The sequence below is a fragment of the Grosmannia clavigera genome (genome assembly GCF_000143105.1).
Source record: "Grosmannia clavigera kw1407 unplaced genomic scaffold GCSC_89, whole genome shotgun sequence".
Lineage (NCBI taxonomy): Eukaryota > Fungi > Ascomycota > Sordariomycetes > Ophiostomatales > Ophiostomataceae > Leptographium > Leptographium clavigerum.
In genome coordinates, this window is record NW_014040569.1 from 960,215 (window position 1) to 986,537 (window position 26,323).

General features: G+C 55.3%; 6 protein-coding genes across 6 annotated transcripts; 3 read left to right on the plus strand and 3 right to left on the minus strand.

The window, feature by feature from the left end:
• Window positions 1-41: 41 nt before the first annotated feature.
• Window positions 42-2,201, minus strand: CMQ_5541 (WD repeat protein; the record flags this gene model as incomplete). Its single annotated transcript, XM_014313128.1, has 3 exons — window positions 42-211; window positions 269-1,768; window positions 2,009-2,201. The coding sequence occupies 3 exons, from the start codon at window positions 2,199-2,201 to the stop codon at window positions 42-44; spliced, it is 1,863 nt and encodes a 620-aa protein (XP_014168603.1).
• A 1,327-nt stretch (window positions 2,202-3,528) lies between these two features.
• CMQ_5774 (uncharacterized protein) lies at window positions 3,529-4,207 on the minus strand (the record flags this gene model as incomplete). Its single annotated transcript, XM_014313361.1, has 3 exons — window positions 3,529-3,621; window positions 3,739-4,057; window positions 4,146-4,207. The coding sequence occupies 3 exons, from the start codon at window positions 4,205-4,207 to the stop codon at window positions 3,529-3,531; spliced, it is 474 nt and encodes a 157-aa protein (XP_014168836.1).
• Window positions 4,208-5,316: 1,109 nt separating this feature from the next.
• CMQ_5604 (myb DNA-binding domain containing protein) lies at window positions 5,317-7,185 on the plus strand (the record flags this gene model as incomplete). Its single annotated transcript, XM_014313191.1, has 1 exon — window positions 5,317-7,185. One exon carries the CDS (start codon window positions 5,317-5,319, stop codon window positions 7,183-7,185), a length of 1,869 nt encoding a protein of 622 aa, XP_014168666.1.
• A 480-nt stretch (window positions 7,186-7,665) lies between these two features.
• On the plus strand, window positions 7,666-8,991 carry CMQ_5679 (40S ribosomal protein s4; the record flags this gene model as incomplete). Its single annotated transcript, XM_014313266.1, has 3 exons — window positions 7,666-7,679; window positions 7,819-8,241; window positions 8,649-8,991. The coding sequence occupies 3 exons, from the start codon at window positions 7,666-7,668 to the stop codon at window positions 8,989-8,991; spliced, it is 780 nt and encodes a 259-aa protein (XP_014168741.1).
• A 2,122-nt stretch (window positions 8,992-11,113) lies between these two features.
• Window positions 11,114-18,393, plus strand: CMQ_5539 (RNA-directed RNA polymerase; the record flags this gene model as incomplete). Its single annotated transcript, XM_014313126.1, has 3 exons — window positions 11,114-11,425; window positions 11,482-12,946; window positions 13,637-18,393. 3 exons carry the CDS (start codon window positions 11,114-11,116, stop codon window positions 18,391-18,393), a joined length of 6,534 nt encoding a protein of 2,177 aa, XP_014168601.1.
• Window positions 18,394-24,456: 6,063 nt separating this feature from the next.
• On the minus strand, window positions 24,457-24,780 carry CMQ_5666 (uncharacterized protein; the record flags this gene model as incomplete). Its single annotated transcript, XM_014313253.1, has 1 exon — window positions 24,457-24,780. The coding sequence occupies one exon, from the start codon at window positions 24,778-24,780 to the stop codon at window positions 24,457-24,459; it is 324 nt and encodes a 107-aa protein (XP_014168728.1).
• Window positions 24,781-26,323: the final 1,543 nt, after the last annotated feature.

Sequence of the window (26,323 nt, forward strand, 5' to 3'; positions counted from 1 at the left end):
ACCCGTGATGTAAGATATATTCCTTGACTATCGACAGGTGTCTACCGAAACCAGGGCACGCCTCTCATCCTTGCCTTCCACGCAGGCATCGGACGTAGCTTTTCGTCGTACAGTCTCTGCTCTGGCCCGCCGGAATCCCCGTCCTGAGATAGGGCACAGGAGTGTACCGAGCAGGTGCCGGCTTCCATACTATCGGCATCGAATCCAGAGGCTAGTTTGTCAGCGAAAGGAGAAAGGCAAATCGCAGCAGTAAGGGGAATTAACATACCAACAAGAACGGGCGCCGTCGGATGCCAGCTGGCGTCCCGCACACAGATGGGCCCGTCGGGATTGCGTTGGTGGTGGTGATGGAGGGAGGCACGGCGACCGCCCTCGCCGGCCGCGTCTTCCTCGGCGACGAGCTTGGCGATGGTGTTCGAGGTGGCCATGCGAACGTCAATGACACCGGCCAGAGTCGCATCGAGGTTCCAGATGTACACCTTGCCGGAATGGCTAGCCGAGTAGACGTAGGAGCCATCACTGCTGCCCGGCGGCGAGAAGTGGCAGCGGATGAGGGTGCGCTCAACGCGGTGGCCACGAAACGTCACAACCGAGTTGTCGAACGGGTGCTTGAACCACTGCCTGTCGTCGTATGGCTCGAAGCGATAGTCATGCGAGCTGTCGCGCGTCAGCCGGGTCGGGTTGTTGCTCTCAAAGTCGGCAGTGCTCATGGCCATGCGCAGATCCCACAGCCGCATCGTCTGGTCTTTTCCGTTGGAGAGAATGTACCGCCCGTCGCCCTTGCTGTCAATGTAGGTGATGCCCTCGCAGTGGCCAACAAAGGCGCCCGCAGGCCGGCCGTCACCCAGACTGCGCCTGTCCCATACCTTGATGGTGGCGTCGTCTGAGCCGGAGTAGAGCAGGTGTGGTGACGCCTTGTCGCCGAAGCAGACGGCATTGACGTCCTGGTCGTGGCCGTAGATGCTGTGCAGCACGCGGCGGGTCTCGATGTCGTAGACAACGATCGTGCTGGCGCTGGTGCCGACTACGAGCTCACGGCCGTCTCCCGAAAAGCGCACCGAGAAGATGGCATAGGAGTGGTGATGGCCGTGCTCGTCGGCGCCTTCCGACAGGTCCAGCAGATACGGCTCGCCCTCGTCGTGGGGGTCGGTCGGAGCCAGACACACCTGCGGCATCATGGACGTGAAGGCAAGCCAGCGATTGTCTGGGCTGAGCGACGAATCCGTCAGGGTCCACCGGCCGGACGGGTGGACCACCGTCTTGTAATGCTGCCACTCGTTCACGTTGGCGGTGTCGTACATGCGCACATGGAAGTCCTTGGTGGCGCTGTAGAAAAAGTTGCCATCGTCCGAGAACTGGCCGAGATAGACGGGCGCACTGTAGCGCACAATCATGTCGGCGTTGGTAGCGGGGATCATGCTCTGGGCGATGAGCTTCTCGTTGCGCCAACGGTCGGCCCTGGTGTCTGCCAGGCCTAGCTCTCGGTCCAGCAGCCGCAGCGGAACCGGTCGTGCATGATACGGCGTGCTCGAAAATGTTGTCGTCGTCCTCGGCCGCTCTCTGACGCCAAAGAGGCCAGAGGACATCAGATCCCGGCCGACTTTGCTAGGCACCTTGGGAAACCGGTTCGGGTCCGCCGGCGGACGTCTCCGCAGCCGGCCAGGTCCATATCCTTCCATGCCTGGAACACGGACAAGCACATTGTGAAGGGAGCCGCCTTGCAATACCAGGTTCCACTGTCGGCGCGTGAGGTGTGGGAATGTGTCGCCTGTTATCCGTAAGCAATGGGGGAAAACGGCCGTCCATTTAGCAGAGCTCATCGCAACTCACCTTCGTCTACGAAGTTGTCATCGTCGTCATCATCGTCCTCGTCCTCATCGTCATCATCGTCATCATCGTCATCACCTTGCTCTTCGCCTTCTTCCCCTTCCTCATCATCGTCTTCCACTTCTGCGAGGGATGTCAGCGTGTGCTTGCTGGCCTCTTAGATGAGAAAACAAGCTCATACCGTTAAAGTCTTCATCCTCACCGTCGTCCACATCGTCAGCCCCTCCGCTTCCTTCATCAAGTTGGATTACATAGTTTCCATTACCGGCAAGCCACGCTCGCTGCATGAAATCCAATATGAAATTGTTCGGCTCCTCGCCATCACTGCCATGATGGGAGCCACCATCCTCGCCTGGAGCTTGGGATACGGACATGCCGGCCGCTGATGGACTTGGGTGATATAAGTTGTGAAGACGATTGTTAGTCAAGGGATTGGATAAAGCCGCCTGGCTGAGGATTGTTTGCTCTTCTCTGACAGTCGGGGAAGTCTCGGGCTGGACAAGAGATGTGTAACAGCGGGGCCAGCGGAGGGGAAGGGCAGTGGCGCGAAGATCGGATAATTTAGGGAGAATTGGGGGTCATCATGATGTACACGCCGGTAAATATGTAAGTATAGAAGGACAGGGTCTATCCGCAAGAAGAGACTGAAGAGGAGATACTTTTTCAGACTCGAGATATCCAATCCAGATACTCAAGGAAGGTGCTTTATCGCCGGCCCTCCGAGTGTGGGGAGGAGCAACCCACTTTCTGTCAAGGTGCCGCCCCTGTCGGTGCACAAACATACGTAGTGACGCTTATCTCCGGATGATGGCAAAACATCTTCTGACTAGTTCCGAATCTGGAAGTTCCCAGAACAGGAGAGCTGTAACATACGCAAAGCCGGCAATCGAAAATGCCATCGGCGCTGACGAAATCGAACTTGTTTGGGAGAAGATACGCAAAGGCCACCAAATGGAGGGACCAGTTGCAAAAATAAGTCGTGCCGCTAATCATCTAAACTGGCACAGAAAGACGGCGATCTCAAGAACCAAGCTTCTCTCTTCTTCCAGTCCAGACTCTGTCTATGTGAAATCACAGGTTCAGATGCAGTGAGAAAACCGCGTAAGATTTTTTTCTCTGATTGCCGGACTATCGACCATCATACTGCCGTACTACCATGCCATTCTGCCTTGCCGAACAGACTGGCTACTCCACCACTCGGCACCTCTGCCTACACCATACAGATGTATCACAACCTCCTGGCTATTGTGATACTCGGCGTTTAGTAGATACAGAGCCGGAGAAGGAACCATGGTATTACACCGTTGTCGACTAATCGTTTCTGCTCCAGTTTTTACTAAATCTTACCCATGGAGCAACACGTCATAGGTTTGGCATGACCGGCCATGTGTACGGGGTAGGGGAGATGTAGATCGGATATAAATGCATCAAATACATACATGCCAGTCCCAATATATCAGAATGGGTCGTGATACAAAGTTTCCTCAGCTACCTTCTGCCTTAAAAACAGAGATAGATTTGCTTGGATTTCATTTGCCTCATGTGCTCTTATTTCCTTCTCTTGCATCCTCGATCCAAGCCGTACAACAGAGGCAGGCTGACGCAAAAGAAGGAAAAGTATGAGTTCCGTCCAGCCACTCTACCAGAGGTAAGGAACAACCGTCCTTGGTTCATAGTATGAGCCGGAACACAATGCCCCCCTCAATCAGCCTTCTTGGATATGGCACCCGTTCCCGGTTTATCCGGGCCGAAGAGACCCAGCAGATAGGCTACCCGGGTGAGGGCAAGGAGAGTCTGCAGAAGGATTGGATGTCAGTAGCGGCTCGAGAGCTTAGCCTCTGCTGGGCATACGTATGGTGTCTAAAGTACAAGGAAATAAGGAGCAGGGGTGCAGGAAGGGTGAAGACGAACAGTGACACCAATGTTCCCCCACGTCATCGCGTTCCACTCATCGACGGCGATAAATCGGGCTAGGCCAAGCCCCCAGATGGTAAACCCAACGTGGCTGGCGTCCGCGATGAGCAGCGCTACGAGATAATTCCGCACGACTCTCAGTTCTGTGCTGGTGTAGAGCACGGCAACGCCTAGGAGGAACAGAAGCCCATACGTGTTCCCCAGCTGCTGGGCCACGAGGCGGCTGCGGTCTGATGCAACCGTCCCGGAGGTCCCGGCGATCTGTTCCTGGATAAACCAGTCCGGTGCGAGAATGGCTGGAAGACTGCCGCTTATCCTGCAGCAGCGAGCGGAGAGAGTAAGAAAGAGCGCCTGTCAGTGTAGGGAAGGCAGCTGTTGCCTGGCTAGCCAACAAGGATCCTTACAGAGACAGAGGTTCGAATATAGTGAACACAACCCGGGGAAAAGCTGGCAGCCGAGAAGCCATCCTGAAAGCCGTTGGGGTTAGTTAGTGGGCAGTATGTCAGCCACGTCACTCCTGTTCCCTGTGATTTTCTGCTGATGCACCTCGAATACGAGGCTATGAGATATTTTTGGGTTGCTTTCTAATTTCGGATAGTATCTAGAGGCACCAGAAAAGAGTGGCCCAAAAGAAATGCCAAATCCCTGAACTACTAGCACAAAAACAACAACGTCGACAGCCTTTCCACCTGCAGTGGAGATTGCCTCCCATCGCCGGAACACTCGCTAACACCTGCAGAATCGGTGCATTCTGCAGGGCGTATCTTAGTACATAGCAGCTTCTTGGCCTTCGGCGAGACCTGTTCTCACACACCACAAGCGTTGGAAATTGTAAGGGGCAATGGAGAAGCTCCGCAAGAGAATGCAACTAATGCGCTAGACATGGGTATCGCCCCAGCGGGTTTTACTTTTCACCTGGAAAGAAGCAGTGCACCTACGTCGTAGTGCCTGTGCACTCGCCAGTGGACCCTTCCTACCCCTCATCGTTATCGCCACTAAAACCAGCTGAATGGGGTGTTCTAGACTCTATTCCGGCAGCAATTGGGGTGCACCAGGCTTCTTCCTTCTTTGAAGATTTGCGGCGGTTAATTCCAAAATACAAACCGCTTTGTATCTTGCTTCATTCTATGCTGCCATTGCACGTGCAGGTGTGGCAGACCATCCTTTTTAAAATACAGAAACTGGCCAACGCCTACGTTGCATCTTCTCTTCTCTCAGATCTGACCCCTTCTTCCTACTGAAGGAGATAAGTGTCCCTGTATCTTGTATGCCGGGTGCTCACTAGCATCCTTTCGGATTGCGTCCCAGGCGACAAACGAGAGAACACGGGACAATCTGCAAGACTGGGAGGTCCTGGAAAAGGCCAAGGCTAAAACATCTGGACACGGAAACAAGCAACGTTCTTTCACTGTCGCAACCCTCTCGCCTTCAGCCTTGTCGGCCCAAGTTTCTCGATTCCATTTGGCTTCATTCTCTCTTGTCTTTACATTTCGTCTGCTTACCCTACCATTCTCCAGACGCCAATGTTTTCCCTTCCTACCTCCCAGCCATTGCTGCATCACGGCTACCATCATCATGGCCACTATCGAGCCGCGACTTATGCATCTGCTAAATGTCAATGACTCCAGAGACCACCTGCCGTCTATCCACAGCACTCTTGGCTCCCAAAACAACGCCGAAGATGGCGATGTTCTTCTTCTCCCACCCCTCGAGCTCAACGTCTCTGAGGGTACCTCCCCGACTTCTCTAAAACAGCAACAGCAACAGCAACAGCAGCAAGCTGCATTGGCTACCACAAGCGCTTCCATATATCCATTGTCTATCGAAGATGACCAGAACTACAATTCCACCGGAAGTGGATGGCCTGCACGCGCTATTCGTATGGCGTCTGGGGACGTTAGTGGTGCTGACTTCTCTGCTCTTCCAAGCAGTCCTGATGATCCCTCGCTGGCAGGGTCTGCGTCTATCAATGGCAAACGACTTCGCGTGATTCCACATACCGACGAGCTGATCCAGCTTCCCCAGCCGTTGAAGAAACAGAAATCCAACCAGCAGGTTGGAGCTCTCAGCCAGGTCTTTCCTCCTATCATCAACGGCTTGCATGAACCGCCGCCAAACGCCGCCGTATTCCCACCCATCGCCTCGGACTTCGACGCCAATGCTACATTGGGTCGGGGAGCATTAACCACCGACTTTGTTAATGGCGGAGAGGGTGGCGGAGGCGTTGGTGGGAATCTCGGATATGAAGGATTGATGACGGGAGCGACCTCCGCCTCTGCTACAGAAACAGACAGATTTGGCGAACCGTTTTTAGCATCGGGCATATCGTCATCGGCAGCCGGGTATACGACAGCAGCGCCCACATTGCCGTCCTGTGCATTCAATCAGGGGGGAATTACGGGAGACTGGGCGCATGGATCGTCGGTATCATCCTCAAACACAAAGCCGAAACGGCGTGCTGCAAAGCCTCGTCGACGATGGACGGAGGAAGAGACCAACCAGCTGCTCATCGGCGTCAGCAGGCACGGTCTAGGCAAATGGACTGCGATTCTCGAAGACCCGGAGTTCTCCTTTTGCAACCGCTCAGCTGGCGACCTGAAAGACCGCTTCCGAACCTGCTGTCCTGACGAACTTCGCGGAAAACTCAACCATGCGGACCGTTTGGCAGCTCCAAATCTACCGACGACCGGGCCGTCAACAAGAGCGCGGCTGAAAACTAAGACAAGCCTGACGCTGGAGGACATCCTGATCGAGCAGGATGTCCAGTATGATCTACATGGCCAGCCTCCCCACCCAGACGTGCCAATAGCAGAGTCCTCATCAGCGACGGGACTAGAACCCAAACTACGCAAGAGACGGGTGCACAGACGAAACATGGAAGACATGGTCAAATTGGGCATCCAGGGTCCGTTTAAAAAGTCGCATCGTCGAGAGCGGCGGCCCTTTACAGAACAGGACGATCGAGAGATTCTCGAGGGCCTTCAGTTATATGGCCCAGCTTGGACCAAAATCCACCGCCATCCACAGTTCAATCTGTCAAGCCGCCAACCGACAGACCTTCGAGACCGAGTGCGCAACAAGTACCCAGAGACATATGCCAACATTGAGAAGGGCGTGTATCAGCTACAGCCACAAGAAGTTGAACAGGGCGACCTGAATACAGGTGCAGGTGGCACCGGCAGCGGGAGTACTGCGAACGATAGCACAATTATATCAGGAGCCAGCACTCTTCTGGAGCCGTCCGTCAATACGACTATGGACAACTCTCGACCTTCTCGACCATCATTGCCGTCACTGCTACACGTCGAGCCTTTGGAATCACACGAGCCGTCGGCTTTTGATATTGGAGAGGCATCAAGTTCTGCGTTTTTAGGAAATGTCGGCGAAATGGGCATCTCCCGGCTGTTGTTGGACGATCCCCAGATCCCGTCGTATCCTATGTGATGCACCCAAGCCATGTCACACTGTTTATTATTCAAAGCGAGCAGGTAATCGAGGGTAGCTGTTTTGTGCTTTGGGTTTGTTTTCATCGCCGGCGTTTGCTATACCAGCATATCACACGTAGAGAACGAGAGCAATCTCTGTTAGGATAACGTGGTTCTGGGCGGCGGTTTTGCCTGTCAATATACCCATTGGGATGGTAGCATCTGAAATATGTACAAGTATGTACGAAGTACCCCGTATCTTATCTGACGGACAACTACAGTGTTATACGGTAGCGCACGGTGTGGTAATATCACGTGTTTATATGGGCTCTACTTGGGGCTTTTTTTCAGGGCTTGAAACCCTCTGTGCCCGCGCGGGAACCGAGACTAACAAATCAATTAAAAAAATTGGCATATTGCTATTCAGAAAATTTGTTCCCGCTCCATCCTCTTACTCTGATTCCCATCACCAAATTACGACAGCACAACCACCGTCAAGATGGGTAAGGGAATGTAAGTATGACCGTGTTCCAGAGTCCTGCTCTGCCCCTGTGTATCCCGGCTGTCTTTCTCGCGGCCATGCCGGCTACGGAAAGACGACAGCAGCAGGAGGGAGCAAAAGCGGCAACGGATGTTCTGACTCTCGATGCAGGAAGAAGCACCAAAAGCGCCTTAGCGCTCCCTCGCACTGGCTGCTGGACAAGCTGTCGGGTGTGTACGCACCCAAGGCGTCTCCGGGTCCGCACAAGTCGCGCGAGTGCCTGCCGCTCATCATCTTCCTGCGCAACCGGCTCAAGTACGCGCTCAACTACCGCGAGACCAAGGCGATTCTGCTGCAGCGCCTGATCAAGGTCGACCACAAGGTCCGCACCGACACGACGTACCCGACTGGCTTCATGGACGTCATCACGATCGAGAAGACGGGCGAGAACTTCCGTCTGATCTACGACACCAAGGGTCGCTTCACCGTGCACCGCATCCAGGCTGAGGAGGCCGAGTACAAGCTGGGCAAGGTCCGGCGTGTGCAGCTGGGCCGCGGCGGCATTCCATTCTTGGTTACGCATGATGCGAGAACGTACGTTTCTCATCTACCCATCTATCAGCCGTTGGACCAAGCTTTGGATGCCACCGTGTGGGACATCTTCAGACCGACCCGATGGATCCGGAGGAGACGAGCGTGAGCGGGCAGCGGGGTGAGAGTTGGTATCTGGTCTGCTGGACTGGTCTTCTCGACCGGTCTGCTCGACTCATCTCTCCTGCTGCTCTCTGAGATCCTCGCAGAGGCAAACCCGCCCCCAAACGGCCCGATCTCTCGATTGGGCTGGGACGGGATGGTTTAGCTTCTCCTCCTGTTCTGAGTGGGGAGCATGTTGGCGAAATGGATGAAGATGTAACCCACGCGGTGGCAGCGAAGACCAAAACTGAGACACGGCTGGTACGTATCTGTATGGTGGCATTGCTAACCCGAACTCCGTGTCACAGCATCCGCTACCCTGACCCGCTCATCAAGGTCAACGACACTGTCAAGATCGACCTTGCCACCGGCAAGATCACTGACTTTGTCAAGTTCGATACCGGTGCCCTGGCTATGATCACCGGCGGTCGCAACATGGGCCGTGTTGGTGTAATCACCCACCGTGAACGTCACGATGGTGGCTTCAACATTGTCCACCTCAAGGACGCCATTGACAACACGTTTGCCACCCGTGAGAGCAACGTCTTCGTCATCGGCACGGAGAAGCCGTGGATCTCCCTGCCCAAGGGCCGTGGTGTCAAGCTGACGATCGCCGAGGAGCGTGACCGTCGGCGCGCTGCCCAGCACTAAGGGGTTTCCCTTGTGGTGCGATGGCGTATGTGGCCGGACTGCTCGGCCAGCCCGTTCCGCTGGGCACAGAGCGGGTCGTGCGATCGGCGAGGACAAGGCAAAAATAGGGGTTCGGAACAGTCCCTTTCTTGCACCCCCAATGATGTGAATTTCTCTACGGAAAGCGAGGGAAGGCTTATAGGACAGGGTAAAAGTCGGGAGGGCGAGAGAACAACGAGAAAATGAGAATTCATTAGGAGTTTATCTCGGCTGTAATCTTCTTATCACGGTGGCTCTGATACGAAAAAAAAAGTAAAATTTCAAAGCTCGTTTGCGAAACAGTGTTGGCTTCAAGGAGTCTCCCTTTGCGTCGGTACATCTGCTCGTCTACTTCGAGTCAACTGACAAAGTACTCTCCCTCATGTACGGAGTACCCCTCATGGCTACTAGCTCGGTATATGTTCTCCAATTGCTGCATGCACGCAAAACGAGTAATTCTTTGCGCCATTCGGCAGGTTTCGTGCTCACTTCTCCTATGCAGCATGACCATCCATGTTACAATAGCGCAATCAAGCTGCAGAACACAGCCGACCCACGGGATCAAGGATCCGAGTATTACGATACCTTCTGTCATCGGTCTGGCCGTCTGCACACTCCTGATGCATCAAGGGCAGACACGAATGGATCAGGCGGTGATTTGACCGTGCAAGTTTAGGCTTGCTCACAGTATTTTACAGCATCCCAATTAGCGTCTGTTTATGATCTGCCGGCATTTGGGGGAAAGATTGTCTCAGCACCCATCACAGGAAGAAAGAGCGGTGGACACTGCTGTTCAGTGCGTTGCCCGTGGACAGGATTTAGGATAGAATTCTTGAGCCTGACCGACTGCCAGATTCCATGCAGTATTTCCCCGCCTTTGCCCCCCCAGACAGAAACAGTTGCACGACACCGCTAAAAGTCGCAGTGTCTCGGCCTGGATGCTTTGTTTTCGGAAAGCCACAGATTTAGGCGGCTAAACTCCCATTAGGCTACACGGCGTCGTGCGAGCACCTCATGACACATGCGACCACGGCAGCTCGACGGCGTCTCTTTGTACATGATTCTGAGGCTACTCTGAGCATATGGGTGATGCACTATTACACTCCGTACAGAGTCATGATGCCGGTCGAAGTAGAGACAACGGACTTGCCTTGTCTCGCTGCTTCTGTCTGTTAGCAGCTCTATGCTTCTTCCTGTCAACAAATCTTTTGGCGTGGAACACTTTTCTTTGTAAAGTTGTCTGTGGCCTCTTTTTCTCTGCCGTACGCGCAAACCTTATGCTCAACCATAGTTGCTTGTCTGTAGAACCGTTCCTTTTTTTTGCTCTGTTTGAACTCAAAGTTTGATTGGATAGCCATCCCAAGCTTCACTCTCACATGAAAACAATGAGAACAAACGGGAAGGCTTTGAGAAGCAAGTCCGGCATCTTCTTGTGTGGATGGATCTCGTTATGGTATCGATATAATGGAACTAATGATGACTTATTTGAAGCCCCTACAATTTCTCTTCAGGCAACTTGAAGTGCAGGAAAGCCTTCCTTGGTCTATTGGGTCTTAAGTACGACCACCTGTCCCAGGTACTTACACGATGACATTTCGCACATCTTTACCGTTTCTTGGCCTCTCGTACCTAATTCTTGACCGCTCCCGGCCGTTTGTGTGTCTCTTGTATGTCACACTCGTGGACCCGTCTCAGAAAGATTTACAAAGAGTGGCCATGTATATAGACTCGGATTATGTATACCATTTTGTACCATTTTCGACTCCCGGAGACTTGGTACATGTGTCTCACGATAAGACCATACATTCTGCCTCCTCTTTCTGACCGGGACGACTAATTCCTCATCCAATTAAGTACGGGACGTAGCCAGTTGGTTTGTACTAAGGTGTGACATACAAAACCAGCAACCCCGAGCTAGCCTTCTCCCCGCAAAGTTGAGTAGGTAGCCCTTTTTGAAATACAAGCTAGACTTTACTAATACGGGGTCGGCTGCTAATACCACGAAGGTCTGAACGCATCAGCCAGAGGTGCTATAATACTTCAAGGACTCTTGGGAGGAAAGGCCTGGAGCTGTGGACAGCCTGGAAGAGTTACATCGTTGAGAATGGCGGTATGTCTCGTACTCCGAGCCGTGAGGAGGCTCAGTAAAGCCAAGGCCTATCCACTGGCCGTTCAACTCGTCTCGGCAGGCTGTAGACGGCAATTCTCTTCATCAGCTCTTAGCCAAGGTTTGATATCAGCCAGCAACGGTGACAGAAGTACAACACAAGCAGTGGACGCGTGGTCCGGTCAGCGCGTCGTCCTCGTGGCTGTCGCTGCAGCATTGACTGGCTGGGGCCTCGCAACGGCGTACTCTGAAAGACAGCCGAACAGCCAGTTATCGATAAAATATGCCACGCTGCCTGAGATGGAACAGGTAAACCAACCCAGCCAGTACACCTCCTGTGACTTTTTCCAGCTCACTCTCAGCAGGCCATTGAGAAAATTCGCCGCGATATCCCAGAAGCGGACGTTATCTCGATCGATCCCGAAGACCTGCAAGCACACGGCTACTCGGAGTGGTCGACGTGCAACCCCGAGAGCCTACCGGTGGCGGTGGCATATCCACGGTCGACAGAGCAGGTGGCGCTGATCGTACGCGTATGCTTCCAGCACCGGGTGCCGGTGATCCCCTACTCGGGCGGGTCGAGCTTGGAGGGCAACTTCTCGGCGCCGTTCGGCGGGATCAGCGTGGACTTTGCGCACATGGACAGACTGGTGCAGTTCAACAAGGCCGACATGGATGTGGTGGTGCAGCCGAGCCTCGGGTGGCAGGACCTCAACAAGCAGCTGGCTGAGCTGGACAGCGGGCTATTCTTCCCGGTGGATCCAGGACCGAGTGCCAAGATCGGCGGCATGGTGGGGACGAACTGCTCGGGGACGAATGCGGTGCGATACGGCACGATGAAAGACTGGGTGGTGAACCTGACGGTGGTGCTGGCAGACGGGACAGTGATCAAGACGCGCCGGCGGCCGCGCAAGTCGTCGGCCGGCTACAACCTGAACGGGCTCTTTGTCGGTTCGGAGGGCACGCTGGGTCTAGTGACAGAGGTGACGCTGAAGCTGGCAGTAGTGCCAGAGGAGCAGACGGTGGCAGTGGTGGCGTTCCCGACGATGCGCGATGCAGCCGCAGCCGCGGCCGAGGTGATGCAGACAGGCGTCCCAGTAGCAGCCATGGAGATCATGGACGAGGTGCAGATGCGGGTGGTCAACCTGGGCGGCGCCACGGCGCCACGGCGCTGGCTGGAGCAGCCGACGCTCTTCTTTAAGCTCGCCGGGTCGCGGGCGAGCGTGCGTGACAATGTGGCCCGCGTTCTGGCCATCACGAGAGCCCATGCCGGTGGCCACTTTGAGTTTGCGCGTGATGCCCGCGAGCAGCAGCTGCTCTGGTCGGCGCGCAAGGAGTCGCTCTGGTCGATGCTGGCGCTGCGCCGCGATGGCGACCAGGTCTGGAGCACCGACGTGGCCGTGCCGCTCAGCCGTCTCGCCGACATCATCGACGTCAGCAAGCGCGAGATGGATGATCTCGGCCTCTTTGCCAGCATCCTCGGCCACATCGGCGACGGCAACTTCCACGAGAGCATCCTCTATAGCCCGGCCCGTCCGGGCGAGCGCCAAAAGGTCGAGGCCTGCGTCGGAAACATGGTTCGCCGCGCCCTCGACATGGATGGCACCTGCACCGGCGAGCATTCCATCGGCTGGGGCAAGAAGGACGCGCTGCTGCTGGAGCTCGGCCCCGCCACCGTCGACGTCATGAAGGCCATCAAGACCGCGCTGGACCCGCGCTGGATCATGTGGGTGTCCGTCTCACCCCTCTTCTCGCGGCTGATGCTGACTGTCCAGGAATCCCGGGAAGATATTCGATCGGTGAAGGGGCTGTTCCAATGGAGGTTGATCAGTATAACCGCTTGGGCAACCCAGATACCTCGCATCGGCGGGGTCGGTGGCCTGCGCTGCACGGTCGATTCATTATCTGTATCCTTTTGTTGCAGGGCCGCTTGCGTAATGAAAATATTCAATGACGTCCTGTATTGTCTCGATTTATTTCGTCATTGTTGGCTTTCAGTCCTGTCTTCTGCTAATATCTGCCAAAAGCGTCCGCGTGCTCTCTCGTATGACAGACGTGGGCCTATCGAGTTCCGTTTGACCATCTGCTACCATGGCTGATGACCTCTTTCTTTTCCGTCAGACTTTCGTATCCTCACTTTCATCTCTATCTCGTACTCACTTGGACAGTAGATACCATAAAACTCCAGACACCTCCGATAAGAATTCAAGAGTGGCCATCGCACCTTCCGGGAACGAGTTCTGATACCCGCACCTGCCAACCCGAGCACCTTGTCACAGCTCTTCGACGAGTTGTTTGCTCGGCTCTTGCTGTCTTCTAGCTTCTTCACAAACTGCGATCTTTATTTTGAGTACGTCCGACTTTGCCCAGAAATTCAGGTGTATGTCCTTTCTATCTATTATCTCAACCAATAGTAAATTTCACCATATACGACATCTACTGGCGCAACCATAAATCTACTATATGAATCCTAACGAACTCTTGATACGGGCAGTAAGTCAAATCTCATAATCTCTTCAGCTCTACTTCATGGGAAGAAGCTAATGTGGGTTCTCAGTCACTTTTCTGTCAATATGGCTGCTCTCTACGGAGACGATCTCCGCCGCATGCCCCCCGGCGCCGCCTACGAAAATACTAGAAACCCAAGCAGCAATGGTGATTCTCCTGCACAGGTTCCAGCTGGAGCCAAAAACAAGCCGGCTCGACGAGTACCCTGGCAGAAACAGGGATATACATCTATGGTCATCATGCTTCACCGGGTGCCGTCCGAAGCCACCACACTCGACATCTACAACTCCATGCTGCCCCTGGCTGTCCTCTCGATCGACATCATGGAAAGCAACAGGGGAGAACGTACTGGCTCGGTCCGTGTACGTGTAGTACCCCCCCCTTTCGATTACTGGTACGACCATTCCTGGCATCTTCAACTGGCTGGACCACCACCGAGCGAAACAGACGTTTACGCCTCTGTAGACAGAAGCGGTTTTCGGGGCGCTTTGAGCGAGCGCATCCAGACTCCGTTGCGCCACTGGGTTCAACCGCAAACAGACTTTAGGGTGGCTCTCCTGAGCCAGGGGTTCATGCACCAGAGGCGTGCCATGATGGTCATGGACGAGGTTTACGACAGTCCAAACCTTGGGCGCAATCACCCTAGGGATGTCAGCATCAGCCTCACTGTTGACTTCGCCCGTCGTGAGCTGTGCATATTCGTGAAACGCCACCTTCAAGAGACTTGGGAAAATGGAGGGACTTCGCCGATGGCCGGCTCAGCTCGTCGCAGGCCCGTCCATTACCGCATCAACATCCGGTTTTCCTGGATCAAGACCGTGTGGCAACAGCATCTGCCTGGTGGGAGAATCTGCATCATGATCGCGCTCACGTCCCCACCTGAATACTGGCACAGGGCAAGGGACCTATCAAAGACTCATGGAACTGACCGCCTCAGCTGGAGCGGCATAGAGCAATGGGTCCGTATGGCATACCTGACCATGGACCAGAGAACTGTCCGCGATGGCGCCATTTCGCTACGTGGTGAGTTTCCCAAAGGGGCCGCTGTTGACCTCGGCCGCTGGACTACTTTTCGTCTGGGCTTGAATCAGGTGAGTGTCAGCGAGTGGAACACCATTTCTCGGTCCCTGAAGGACTACGACATCCGTGTCAGCGCCTGTCCCGAGTTTCGGTTCCTTTCACGCGACGATCGAAGCATGTGGGATTGTCTCGAGACCAGTCTCTTGGGAATATCGCCAGCAACTGTCCCGTCCAGTAATACGCATCACCTGTCGCGTCAGCTTTCTTTCGAGGTATCCTACCAACTTGAAGTGTGTATATCGCGTGGCATCCTCCAGGAGCACTCCCTGGACGTGGTTTTTCTTGAGAGCCTGGCTGCCCTGTCTCCTGATCGCGCCTGTCGCGTCCTTGAATACGTGGCAGAGCGTGACAAACGGATCTACCAACCCCACAACATCTTTCGAGACCCCAAAGCTGCTTCGTACTGGCGCAAAACCCCGCCTGAGGCCACTCTTGACAAAGACCGAGCAGTTTACATTCGCAAGGCAATTGTCACACCAACCACCATCGTCTTTTCAACACCGGCTTTGGAGGCTGGCAATCGTGTGCTCCGCCACTACAGAGAGCACCACGACCGTTTCTTGCGAGTCCAATTCACAGATGAATTGCACATTGGCAGGTTGAGCGGTGGCCCGGATACGACGCGAACGGACGAGTGTTTCACGCGGGCCTTTCGAGCTCTGAAAAACGGTATCCGCGTTGGAGGACGCCATTTCAAGTTCCTGGCCTTTGGGAACTCGCAGCTCCGTGAAAATGGCGCATATTTCTTTGCCCCTACGGAACTGGTAACCTGTCAAGACGTCCGTGATTGGATGGGAGACTTCAGCAACATCAAAACTGTGGCCAAGTATGCTGCCCGTTTGGGCCAGTGCCTCTCGACGACAAGGCCGGTCCCAACATTTGGTGTTCCTACCACGGTGCAGCACATTCCCGACGTCGAAGGCGGCGGTTTCTGCTTTACCGATGGCGTCGGCAAGATCTCTAAATGGTGGGCTCGCGTCATCGCCTCCCACCTACGTGTGTCCGAAGTGCCCTCTGCCTTTCAATTTCGCATGGGCGGCTGCAAGGGCGTTCTGGTTGTCTGGCCCGACGTGCCGTCTGGTCAAGTGGTGCAAGTCCGCCCGTCTCAAGAAAAGTTCCCCACGTCAGACAAGGCAAATGTACTCGAAATCGTGCGTTGCTCCGAAACGGCGACTGCGACTCTCAATCAGCAGACAATCCTCCTGCTTACGTGCTTGGGCATCCCTACATCCGTGTTTCTCGAACTCCTCAATGAAGAACTCACAGGGATCGACGCGGTCATGAAAGATGCACGCAAGGCTGTAGACCAGCTGATGGTGCGTGTGGATCAGAACCATACGACGCATGCCTTAGCTGATATGGTCAAGGCTGGCTTCATGGATTCAGATGAACCGTTTGTCTGGGCTCTGCTGCAGCTATGGCGTTCCTGGACACTCAAGGCACTGAAAGAAAAGGCACGCATAACGGTTGAGAGGAGCGCATTTGTCCTTGGATGTGTCGACGAGACGGATACGTTGCGGGGACATACCAACGAGCCAGAGCGGCCGACGAATGAAGACACTCGGGACAAGATTGACGACAAGGAGAACAAAATCGCCCGGCTTCCACAAATTTTCTTGCAGGTGCCGGATCTTGACGCCGTCACCGCTGGTCAAGTACGCAGTAGCATTGACCAAGATGCTGGCCACGGAAAGTACAAGGTCATCGTTGGCCTCTGCCTTGTGGGGAGAAATCCTTCGCTACATCCGGGAGATCTGCGGGTGGTGGAGGCTGTCGATGTGCCGGCATTGCACCACCTGCGCGACGTTGTGGTGTTTCCGCGTGTAGGCGACCGAGATATCCCAGGAATGTGTTCAGGAGGTGACCTAGATGGCGACGACTACTTTGTTTTCTGGGATAAACGTCTCCTTCCACCGCATCGGGTTTGGAACTACGAGGCTATGAATTACGAGGCCTCACGCGAGCCTGATGTCGACCGTGTCACCCTGAGACACCTCATTTCCTTTTTTGTTCAGCACATGAAGCACGACACGTTGCCTCGCATCGCACTGTCTCACCGGGGCTTCGCTGACCAGCTCGACGGCGGTGCCATGCACCCGCGATGCCTTGAACTGGCTCAACTGCACTCGCAAGCGGTGGATTACGCCAAAACCGGGATTCCAGCACTTTTGCCACACCGACTCAACCCCAAGCAGTGGCCACACTGGATGAACCGGATCCAAAAGCACACTTACAGATCGCCTACAGCCCTGGGCAAGATCTACGACCGTGTCAAGGTGGACAGTTTTGAGCCTGCCTATGACAAGCCGTTTGATGTGCGGATCTTGCACCATTATCCCGATCTTGACATCGACCTCCTTCGCCGCGCCAGACGCATCAAGACACAGTATGACCTTGCCCTTCGCCGAGCCATGGCTCAGAAAGAGATCGGAAGTGAGTTCGAGATGTGGACGGGATTCTCGATTCACCGGCCGCGGGTCGGTTCGGATTACAAGGCCTCAGAGGATATTGGCCGCATCTTCAAGGTCATCATGAGCCGATTCCGACGCCTGTGTGTGCGGGAAGCTGGAGACGAGCGAGACATCACAAGGCTGGGGCCGTTTATCGCAGCAATGTACAAGGTCACGCAGGAAGAGGTGCGCATTGCCTTGCACGAATTTGAGCAATCTCGCATTCGGGCTCGAAGCAGGGGCTTGCACAGTCCAGGGCAACTGCTGCGCACTCGGCTGAGCCAGAAAAGTGCACCGCTAATAAGCTTCCCCTGGTTGTTTCCTCATGAACTAGCCTCGATTTCGAAAGCGTTTGAGATGACCCAAGACGGCCAAGCCAGCAAGGAAAGGATTCCTCTGGATGGAAATGCCCCCCGACAAGAGCCAGAAGGTTCGGAGGCCTCTCCGAAAGAGCCCCCTTCTGCACTTCTCAGTCCGACAGAAGCCGCTGAGATGGAATACGGCATGCAAAACGGAGTGCCGACTCATCACGGCGTTCCTCTTGATATCACTGCCTACGATGCCTCGCACGAGGACGAGGAAGACATTGGCCAGGAAGAAGACCTCTACGAGCCCATGTGGACTTTGCCACCAGGCAAGTCGGAGGGGGATATCGTGATCGGGCTTGCCGCTCCAGCAGCCGAGTCTGACGGCATGCAGAAGGATGACGCCTACGACGACGATGACTATAACAACCTCAACCTGCGGGTAGGTGGATCTGCCGCCAGGGAGAAAGAGGAGCCCGGATGCAGTGCCGTGGTTCAGCCTTCTTTCCCTTGGGCAGAAATGGACGATGACATTATTTCGACTACGAGCGAGGAGAGCATCGGGGAGGACGATGACAGGGAAATCCATCAGACGACTAAAAAAGAAGTTCGCTTGACAGAAAAGCAGATGGCGGGCCTGAGGTTCTCGGAAGACGTGCAGGTAGTGGAGGACGAGCAGGATATCTTCACCGACCTCGACAGGCTCTACGGGGAAAGCGGGAGGATCATGCAGGAGGCGGCGGGAGACAGCCGTGCTGAGAAAGAGGAGCCGGTCACTACGAAGCGCCCGAGAAGTGCTGTTGGAAGGGCGCAAGGCCTATCGAGCGAGGGAGATGCAGCTGCCGAAAAGGTGCTTGGACCAGGCTCCTTCGGTCCACCGGCGTCGAGTAATGTCGATGTTCTCCAGTCCCTGTTTGCCAGCGAGGACAATTGATAAAGTGAAAGGAGAGGAGAGGCTGTCGATCACGGACTGGTCGGACTGTATGGCCTGCCTATCTGTCTTCTAGCGGCGGCATATCCTTCGGATCTGCCTGTCATAATCTATTGCGTACTCGGTAGCTTTGAAATTACCTAATTGACAGCAAGTCGAAGCAGGCGCATCTTGAGCCTGCATGGTATCCGACGGGATCGGTACACACCTCCCAATTGGCGTATAGCGCGGCTCGGGTTTTCCGGTGCACGGTTGCCCATTTTCTTCGTATTGCTGGAGCCACATAGTGCGTCCGTAGCGTCCCAACGTCGGGGAACAGTTGCAAGCACAGGCGCAGATCACGCTCGTTCCTCTGGCTGATAGCAGACGCCAGTATAGGACAGCCAGGCGCATGATTGAATGAAATTGAGGGCTGGAGCGATGCTGTTGGCGGAATTTACCGTACTATGTACGGCAAATGCCTTTGACTGCTGGACCTCCACCAGATCAGCGCGGACAAGTATAAGAAGTGAAAAGGGGCAGGGAAGAGGAGGGCGTGAAGGGGTGAAGGGCTGTGCGAGAGGTGTCGCGGAAGAGCATGTTGTCCGGGAGGGGGTGTTTTGACGGGACGGATTAGTATTGCCTGTGACGGCCAGAGACGCATTGAGGCCGCGTACGTTTGCGCCTTTGATGCGGGCACCCGGATGCCAGAAAGGGAATCGTCCAGAGCATGGCAGGCTGGCAGATTACTCACGGGATGCATCTTACTCGTTTACAGGAAAGCCAAAAGGCAAATAAAAGCGAATGGCACGATTTCGACGCCACCAAGCTGCAGGCTAGGCCATGGTGACTAATCCAGCTTAGCGGCTGTCGGGGGAGGGGGGAGCCCTTTCCCCCCAAGACAATCCCTGTGAAGGATCCCTCGCGGAGGCGACAATCGACCATGTACAAAGTATCTTCCCACAACCTCTCGCCGTCGTTTCTTCTTCAACCGCCGAGGTGAGACTTTTTGCGACACTGGAGGCCGTTAGGGCTGTCTGACCAGTCACATCGGCTCGCTCGCCAAAGAGGAAAAAGGACGACGAGAGAGTATTGTACTATTTCTACTAGAGTACATACGAGTACTCTCGTATGGACGTTGACGGGAACGATGCAAGAGACGATGCTACTGCTCCGTACTCTGTACTTGTGTGCTTTTTGCGCCGGGTGCATGATCGTGAAGATGGAGAGCGCGGTGGAGCGCACGCACTGCTCTCGTAATGTGCCAAGGAAGAAGATGATATGTCAAGCTTACTACGTAGGGGGACCCGATTCCAGGCTGAAGATCCCTCGGCGTGGTACCCTATTTAGACTCCGCCTACTAGCTGCCCCAAGCGATACAGTCGCCCCGAGTCGCGGCCTCATTTCGTCTGCTCGTACGTCGTAGACCGCCAGAGTCAGGCGTCGGCTGTCTGCTTCCTGCCGTCGGATGGCTGGCTTCTGTCGCCGATCTTTAGGAGCAAGGCAGATCTCTCGACCGGGCCTGCATTCTTTCCCTGGCCGCGGCATTATTACAGGACGCAAGAAGGGCACCGCTGCTTCGATGCGGTTGGATGGAGCAGACGGAGAAGCTAGATTCGAAAACTGCTCATACCAATTATTGTTCTCCACAACCACCACCTCCACTCTCTCGCTTTCCTTCTATTCCTCTCTCCCCCCATATTACCAAACCCCGGCTGGTGCATGAGATCTGCTGTAGCTGCGCCAACGATCAGCTCTCGTCGGGATCTCCTCGTCGGGAAAAGAGGGGTTGGGGGGGGGGGAGGGCCGTGTATTTTTTCCCTTTTCCCTTTACTATGTACCATTTCACATTCTTTCGACAGGAAGCGAGGTTGCAGATCCTGCCGTTGCCGGGCGCGAGCAGGATGCCCGGTTGGGCAATCTCTTCGAAACGAGCAGTCTTCTCCTTCCGATCCTTGCCGCTCTGGGGGATAGACCCGAGGCACGGTGTATCAGGACGTGACGATGCCTACGAGTTCCTGATCTGTTTCGATAATCCATCGTTTTATTTATACACTTTGCCCGCACGGGCAGCGGCGTCCTGGCAGATGGGCGCCAAAACTGCCGGAGTTTTCCCACGAGTCGGTCGCTGGTACTGAGCCCGTCGAGGAGCGAGTCGTCCTAGCCTCTGCCGTTGGCTCTAGCGATGTGCCAAAACTGTTGACAGGCGCCTTGGTGGCCCCACCGGCAGGCATGAGAGTCTGAGGCGGTTCGCTCTCTTGCGTCGCGGCAAGATGGGTACGTACGAGCATACGAATGCGGCTTGTGCAATGCCATGGTCATGCGTGATTCACGAGGACAGCCTGAGCGTACATGTAAGATAATTGTGCTCCGTACTATGTAGTACGGACGATCTGCCATGTACTGTAGCAATCGGGCAAGTACGTACTCCCTACGATACAGCAGGGAACGCGGGCGATCATCAGCCGGTTTGGCTAGGGCCACCGTTACCACCGGCGATCATTTGTAAGATACGGAGTACTCTGGCAGGATTGGGTGCCTGGTTTGTGTTGGCGTGGGTCTGTCCTCACGTAAGATACGGAGTCCATCAGCTACATTGGTACATGGCAGTAGCACGCTTGTCTCGCTGCTTTGTGGCCGAAAGACAGCAGTGCACTCGTATTCTGCTCGCGTCTTGCGCGTCCGCATATACGACCGTGTCCATCCTCGCGATAGCACCGTGACGGACAGACGTTGGCACAGGACGAAAAGAGCCGGTTCGGAGTACGGAGCACTCACTTGGTTGCATCGTGTGCCAGAGTGGGTATCGTACTCATACATACGACGTACGTCGTACATAGGCCGGAGAACGGTCTTCAACGGGAAAAGGTTGACGGGGAGAGAGGGGGGAGTGGACCGGGGTACGAAGCCTGTTTGGCCGCTCTACCGCTCATTGAGTGAGCAATCGGGCAGCGGAACCGTTCTGAGGCGTCGAGAGCGATCGCCCGTCTCTTCGGCAGAACGAGGCGAGACGGCGAGAAAGGAGGAAGGAGCAGTCCTACGTCGCAGAGCCAAGGCAAGAGAGGATAGAGGATGGCACCTGCCATCCCAATACTATGTAATCTGCCAATACACTGCCAATATTCTGTCAATAATGGCAGGGCGTTGGGTCGTATTTCTCACGCGCAGCACTCCTAATACGAACAGCAGAGACTGGCCGTCCATACGAACCGCTCGTAATCGCTAGCGAGAATAGGCCGTCCCATCTTCTCACTATGGCCTTCCCGACTGCTGGTGCCGATTTCTCTGACCCGACCAGAAGGATCACCTTTTTAGCGGACCCGCCACAACGTGATGAAGAAGGGGACGCGGAGACGGAGGGAAGGGAAGGGAGAGAGACTGATGACCTGCTGTCGCTTGGGCTTCTGCGCTTCTGCGCTTCATTTCGGCCGGCACTAACTCGGTCGCCCGCTTGCGCAGTCAGAGGCGAAACAGCCCGTCACGCCTCACTCGTGGAGTGAGCGCTTCCCGCTCTCGTACGAGCACGATGACGAGTCCCTTTACCCAGATGACCAGAAGGGGATGTATCTTACATAGCGGTAAGATACAGGTAAGAGACCGTGTATCCCTTTGTGCTGTCTGGGCGCTGCGACACCGCTAGAAAGGCGCGAGACCAGGCACCGCCCACAGGCCTGGGTGGCTGGACTGGGCTAGGGCGAGCGGGCCTGGCTTTGCCGGGCTTTAGCGGTCTCGAGGCCGGAGGCCATTGTCCTTGTGCGCCAGGCTTAGCGCAGCGGGCTAGAAAATGCACAGGAGCAGAAGTCGGCTGTGCTGCTACACGTCGGGGACAGTGCCGGTCCAACGGCTGCCAGGACAAGGGAGACATGAGGTATGCGAATAGAATAGAACCAGAAATCTTCGTGTAGAGGAAGCCTGAGACATGCCTTCTCCTTGCAGAAGATCGGCGGTAGCAGCTCCTTCGACCCGTACTATGTACGATAGCTACTCTGTATTGCAAGAATCGCCACAGCAGGCGGCGCAGCCGCCAGAACCGCCAGCGAGCCAGAGGGCGTGCTATCTTGCCAGAGGCCTCACCGAGCCTGTGACGACAAACGGTCTGGCCCCTATCGATCGTGGATGCCATGCCGAGCCAGCACAGCCGATCGCTGTCCGGTGCCAGCATCGGGGCAAGATTACACGAAGCTCGACTGGACCTTCCCCCTTCTGAAAGAGGAAACGTCTGGCCGACCTCAGACACGGTGAGAGAGAGATCGACGAGGCCCACGACCACGAGCACGACCCCGAGTTCCCAGGAGTGGCAGGTGTGTCTCGCCGACACTTTCCCCTCCTCTTGCTCCGGCCAGTCGAGACATGTTGAGAGAGACATGCAGCACGCTGTCTCCCTACATAGTACTCCGTATGCATCGCGGTCGTGGCCCCACGTCTGATCGTACGAGCAGCCACGGACAAGGGCATCCTTGCCGATCTGCATGGATACTTGGGGAGATCACCAGAACAACGTCCAAAAAGAGGGACGACCTAGGGCACACACGACTTCCTGTGGCCATTTTCCCAAAGCAAATAATGATACCTCGGAGGGCAATTCGTTTTTTCTTCTTCTTTCAAACGCTATTTCGACCGGCGCTCAACCGTGTTTTGCCCCCCCCCACACCGACACCCTCTCATTTTGTTTCCCGGCTGGCTTCTGACACCTGCTGGAATGGGCAGCTGTCGTGCAGACAATACGGGGCGGTCGTGTTGACCGCCCTCGCGGCCCCATACGGATACCTGTACCCGTATACTAAAATGGCAGGAAACGAGTACAGCATCTTACGTACTAAAACCACATCTCGCTCTCCACTCCCTCACCACGACGGCCGTCGCCAGCGCCGGGGGCCCGCCGAACCCACTTCCCACATGCGTTTGTGCAAGGGTTAGCATGCTGCTGGGACGGACAGCCCAATTTTCTGCGAAAGAATGCCGCCAGCAGCGACCAGAACAGCACTTTGGACAAGCTCTGCCTCACCTTAAAAATGGCGTCTGTGGAAAAATGGCAGATCTCCCTTTGTTTTCGTTCCTCCGCTTCCGTCATGTCTGACGAACCACGGATCCAATGCTTGCTCTGACGACCTGTTCATCTAATCATGCCGCTGGCCTAAAAATAGCACTGCAGGGAATGCGTCTGAGCACGTAGGTCGTAGGCGCATTACATACTGTACTCCGTAGTACGAGTCTCCGTGCGCAACTGGAAAGCTGGACAGCTGGACAGCTGGACTCCAGACTCCGGAGCTGGAATGAGAAATGGGAAATGAGATATGTATTGGAGAGAAGCCCGCGCGGGTAGATCCCCCCTGCCATGGGATCGACAGATCACTTTCCCCTTCATCTCTATTTTCGTGTGCTTCGTTTTTCTCTTTTGTCCCGTCCGCCATTTCTCTTCTTCCTACTGGATGACGAGAGCGCAGCTGTGCGCTAGCAAGGTTATTGCCACGAGACAAGACCCACCTTCCTCCCCTCCTTCTCCTCGGGGTGGGCTCCGAGACCAGTACCTACCAGAACGAGCCGGCCGCGGCCTCTGGGCAAAAAAGGAAGGAAGAAGAAGGGGAAGGGACGAGACTGGAGCTCGGCCTCGAAGTTTCAGGCTCCCTTCTCTGGAAGAAGGGAACGAAGCTTGAGCGCGAGAGGAGGAAGGGCGAGGGAGGCAAGCGGCAGGCAAGACTTGTCTGTTCGCTGCTGGGAACGTGGGTCCCACTTCTCGGACGAAAGCAGGCCGACAAGAGCAGCAAATAAGAGGCGACTCTCGGCTGTGACGGCTCTTTTCGGCCAAGTGAGGCCTGAAGCGAAAGTATCGTACAGGGCAGAAACGAAATGAGAGCACATGGCTATCATTTTGCCGCACACCTGTCTCCTCGTGGCAGCACGCTTTGCTGGCAATATTGGGCCGGTACTCCGTACATGACAGCATGACGCGTGTTCTGGCGGAAACACTGCCGCTGTCAGACAGGATCGGTGTGCTACTAGGAGGAAGAAGCTTTGAGTCAAACAGGCGTTCAGACACACGCCCCGCCCTTTCAACCTGCATGCGCCAGAGTCACCTTACGGGCTCAATTACGAGAACGAGTAGACCCGACGACGACATGATGCAGAGTATGCACTGCCGATCGATCGGGGCTCGTGCTCGTATAGCGCGCCGTCCTGTCTCACAGCAGGCAAGACAGGTTCGACAGCGCCAGAGAGGATTACGTCGTGCGTCGTATACAGAGCAAGCCGACGGGCGACGCCTTCTGGAACACTTCTTTGCAAGTTGCCCGTTTCCTTGGCGTGCTCTGTATCGTCCACATTGTCCACATTGTCCACCTTGGCGCTGTACTCGTACACCGTAGTATGGCGAGAGCACCGCCCTGCTTGCTGATGCGCAATTTTCCCTTGCATCGCATGGCCCTCTGTCGATCATCGGTGATGCAACGCATGCAACCGTACCATCGTTCCGTCCTTCGGGGGTTTCCTCTTTTGGCTCTGAATTTCGTTTCTTTTTCTGCTCTCCTTTATTTCCTTCTTGTAACACGTCCATCTTGCCTCTTTCGGACGGCGACTGTGCTTCTCGATGGCTGCACAATGCGAGATTACGAGATTGCGGCCCTTCGCCTCCTGCCCCTGCCACACCGACTCTCGTATGCACTTACGGAGTACATAGTAAAGTAAGATGCTTGGCACCGCAGTCTTGCCGGGCGGCACGGCCAAGAGGCGTTGACTACGGAGCAGATTCCCAATCGGCGCAGAGGAATCCGCCGTTAGCGCTAAAGGACAGCGAGAGAGCTTCAGGGTGGAGCCCCAGCACATCCGCCGTAGCGCCTCGTCGGCCTCCCTTCTGGTTTTGTTCCCCGTGGCTTCTTTCGCCACCCGTTGCGGGCAAGCGCTACAGTCCTTTCATTTCAGCGTGTGCTGCAGAGAGCGCTGGATGTGATGAGCAGCAGACACGTGCGAACGTTGCCCAGGCAAGGAGGTGAGACAGGATGGGGAAAAAGAAAGAAAGGAGCACAGAAAGAGAAGAGAAAAGGGAGACCGGAAGGAAGGCCAACATTGGTCCGCATGCTCAGAGCCTCCGTCCCAAGTCGGACGTCTGCTGTCACCTGTGACGGCGGGGCGGACAGGAAGCACAACCCGGGCACTGTTCCTACTACGTCGTACGTAGCAAGAATGATAGGGCCACCCACACTACTCCTACGTCGTACACTCACACAACGGTATTAGTATCCCAAGCCAGGGGCCGGCTGTCTTGTTCTCGGGTGGCGCCCCAGCCTCCCAACGGCTGGGAACAGAGGGGACCAAAGCACAAAGCGCTCCTTCTCTCTCGTCTGTGCCCCTTTCCCTTTCGGGGCTGAAATGTCTTGGTCTGTGACAACGCCTACAGATCGATTCCGGCTAGGGTGCCCCTGCCCCAAATTGTCCTCTCTCTTCAGGCAGGCCACATGCACGATTCTGTCTGTCTGTCCGTCTGTCCGTCTGCCCTCTTCTCGTCCATCAGACCGGGCCAAATCTCTTCCGGCTATCCCTGCACTCTCCCATGCCATGACAACCGCACACAGACCACCCGGCCAAGACAATCCACGCACGGCCGCTGTTGCAGTCCCTCTCTTATTTTCACGACCCAGAACGCCATGCTCCTTTATCTCCTCTGCTGCCAAGGAGCCGATCTGCGCGAGATTAGCCTTTCTCTTTTTCCAGAATGACCAGCCCTTCCCCTCGCTACCCCTTCCGCACGAGTAGGCCAGTTTTGCCATGCGACTGGCATGCCAGGTATGGCGGGTACGTTTCGCTCCAGAATAGTCCGCAGCCCATAGAGACACATGATAGTACATGTAACATCTTCTTACAATGGATGTGTGCCAGACAAGCTTCAGCACTAGGCAATCTGGCGGCAAAAGCTGTGCACTAGTTTTTTACTTTGCGTACAAGCAGTCGATCGTTCCATAGT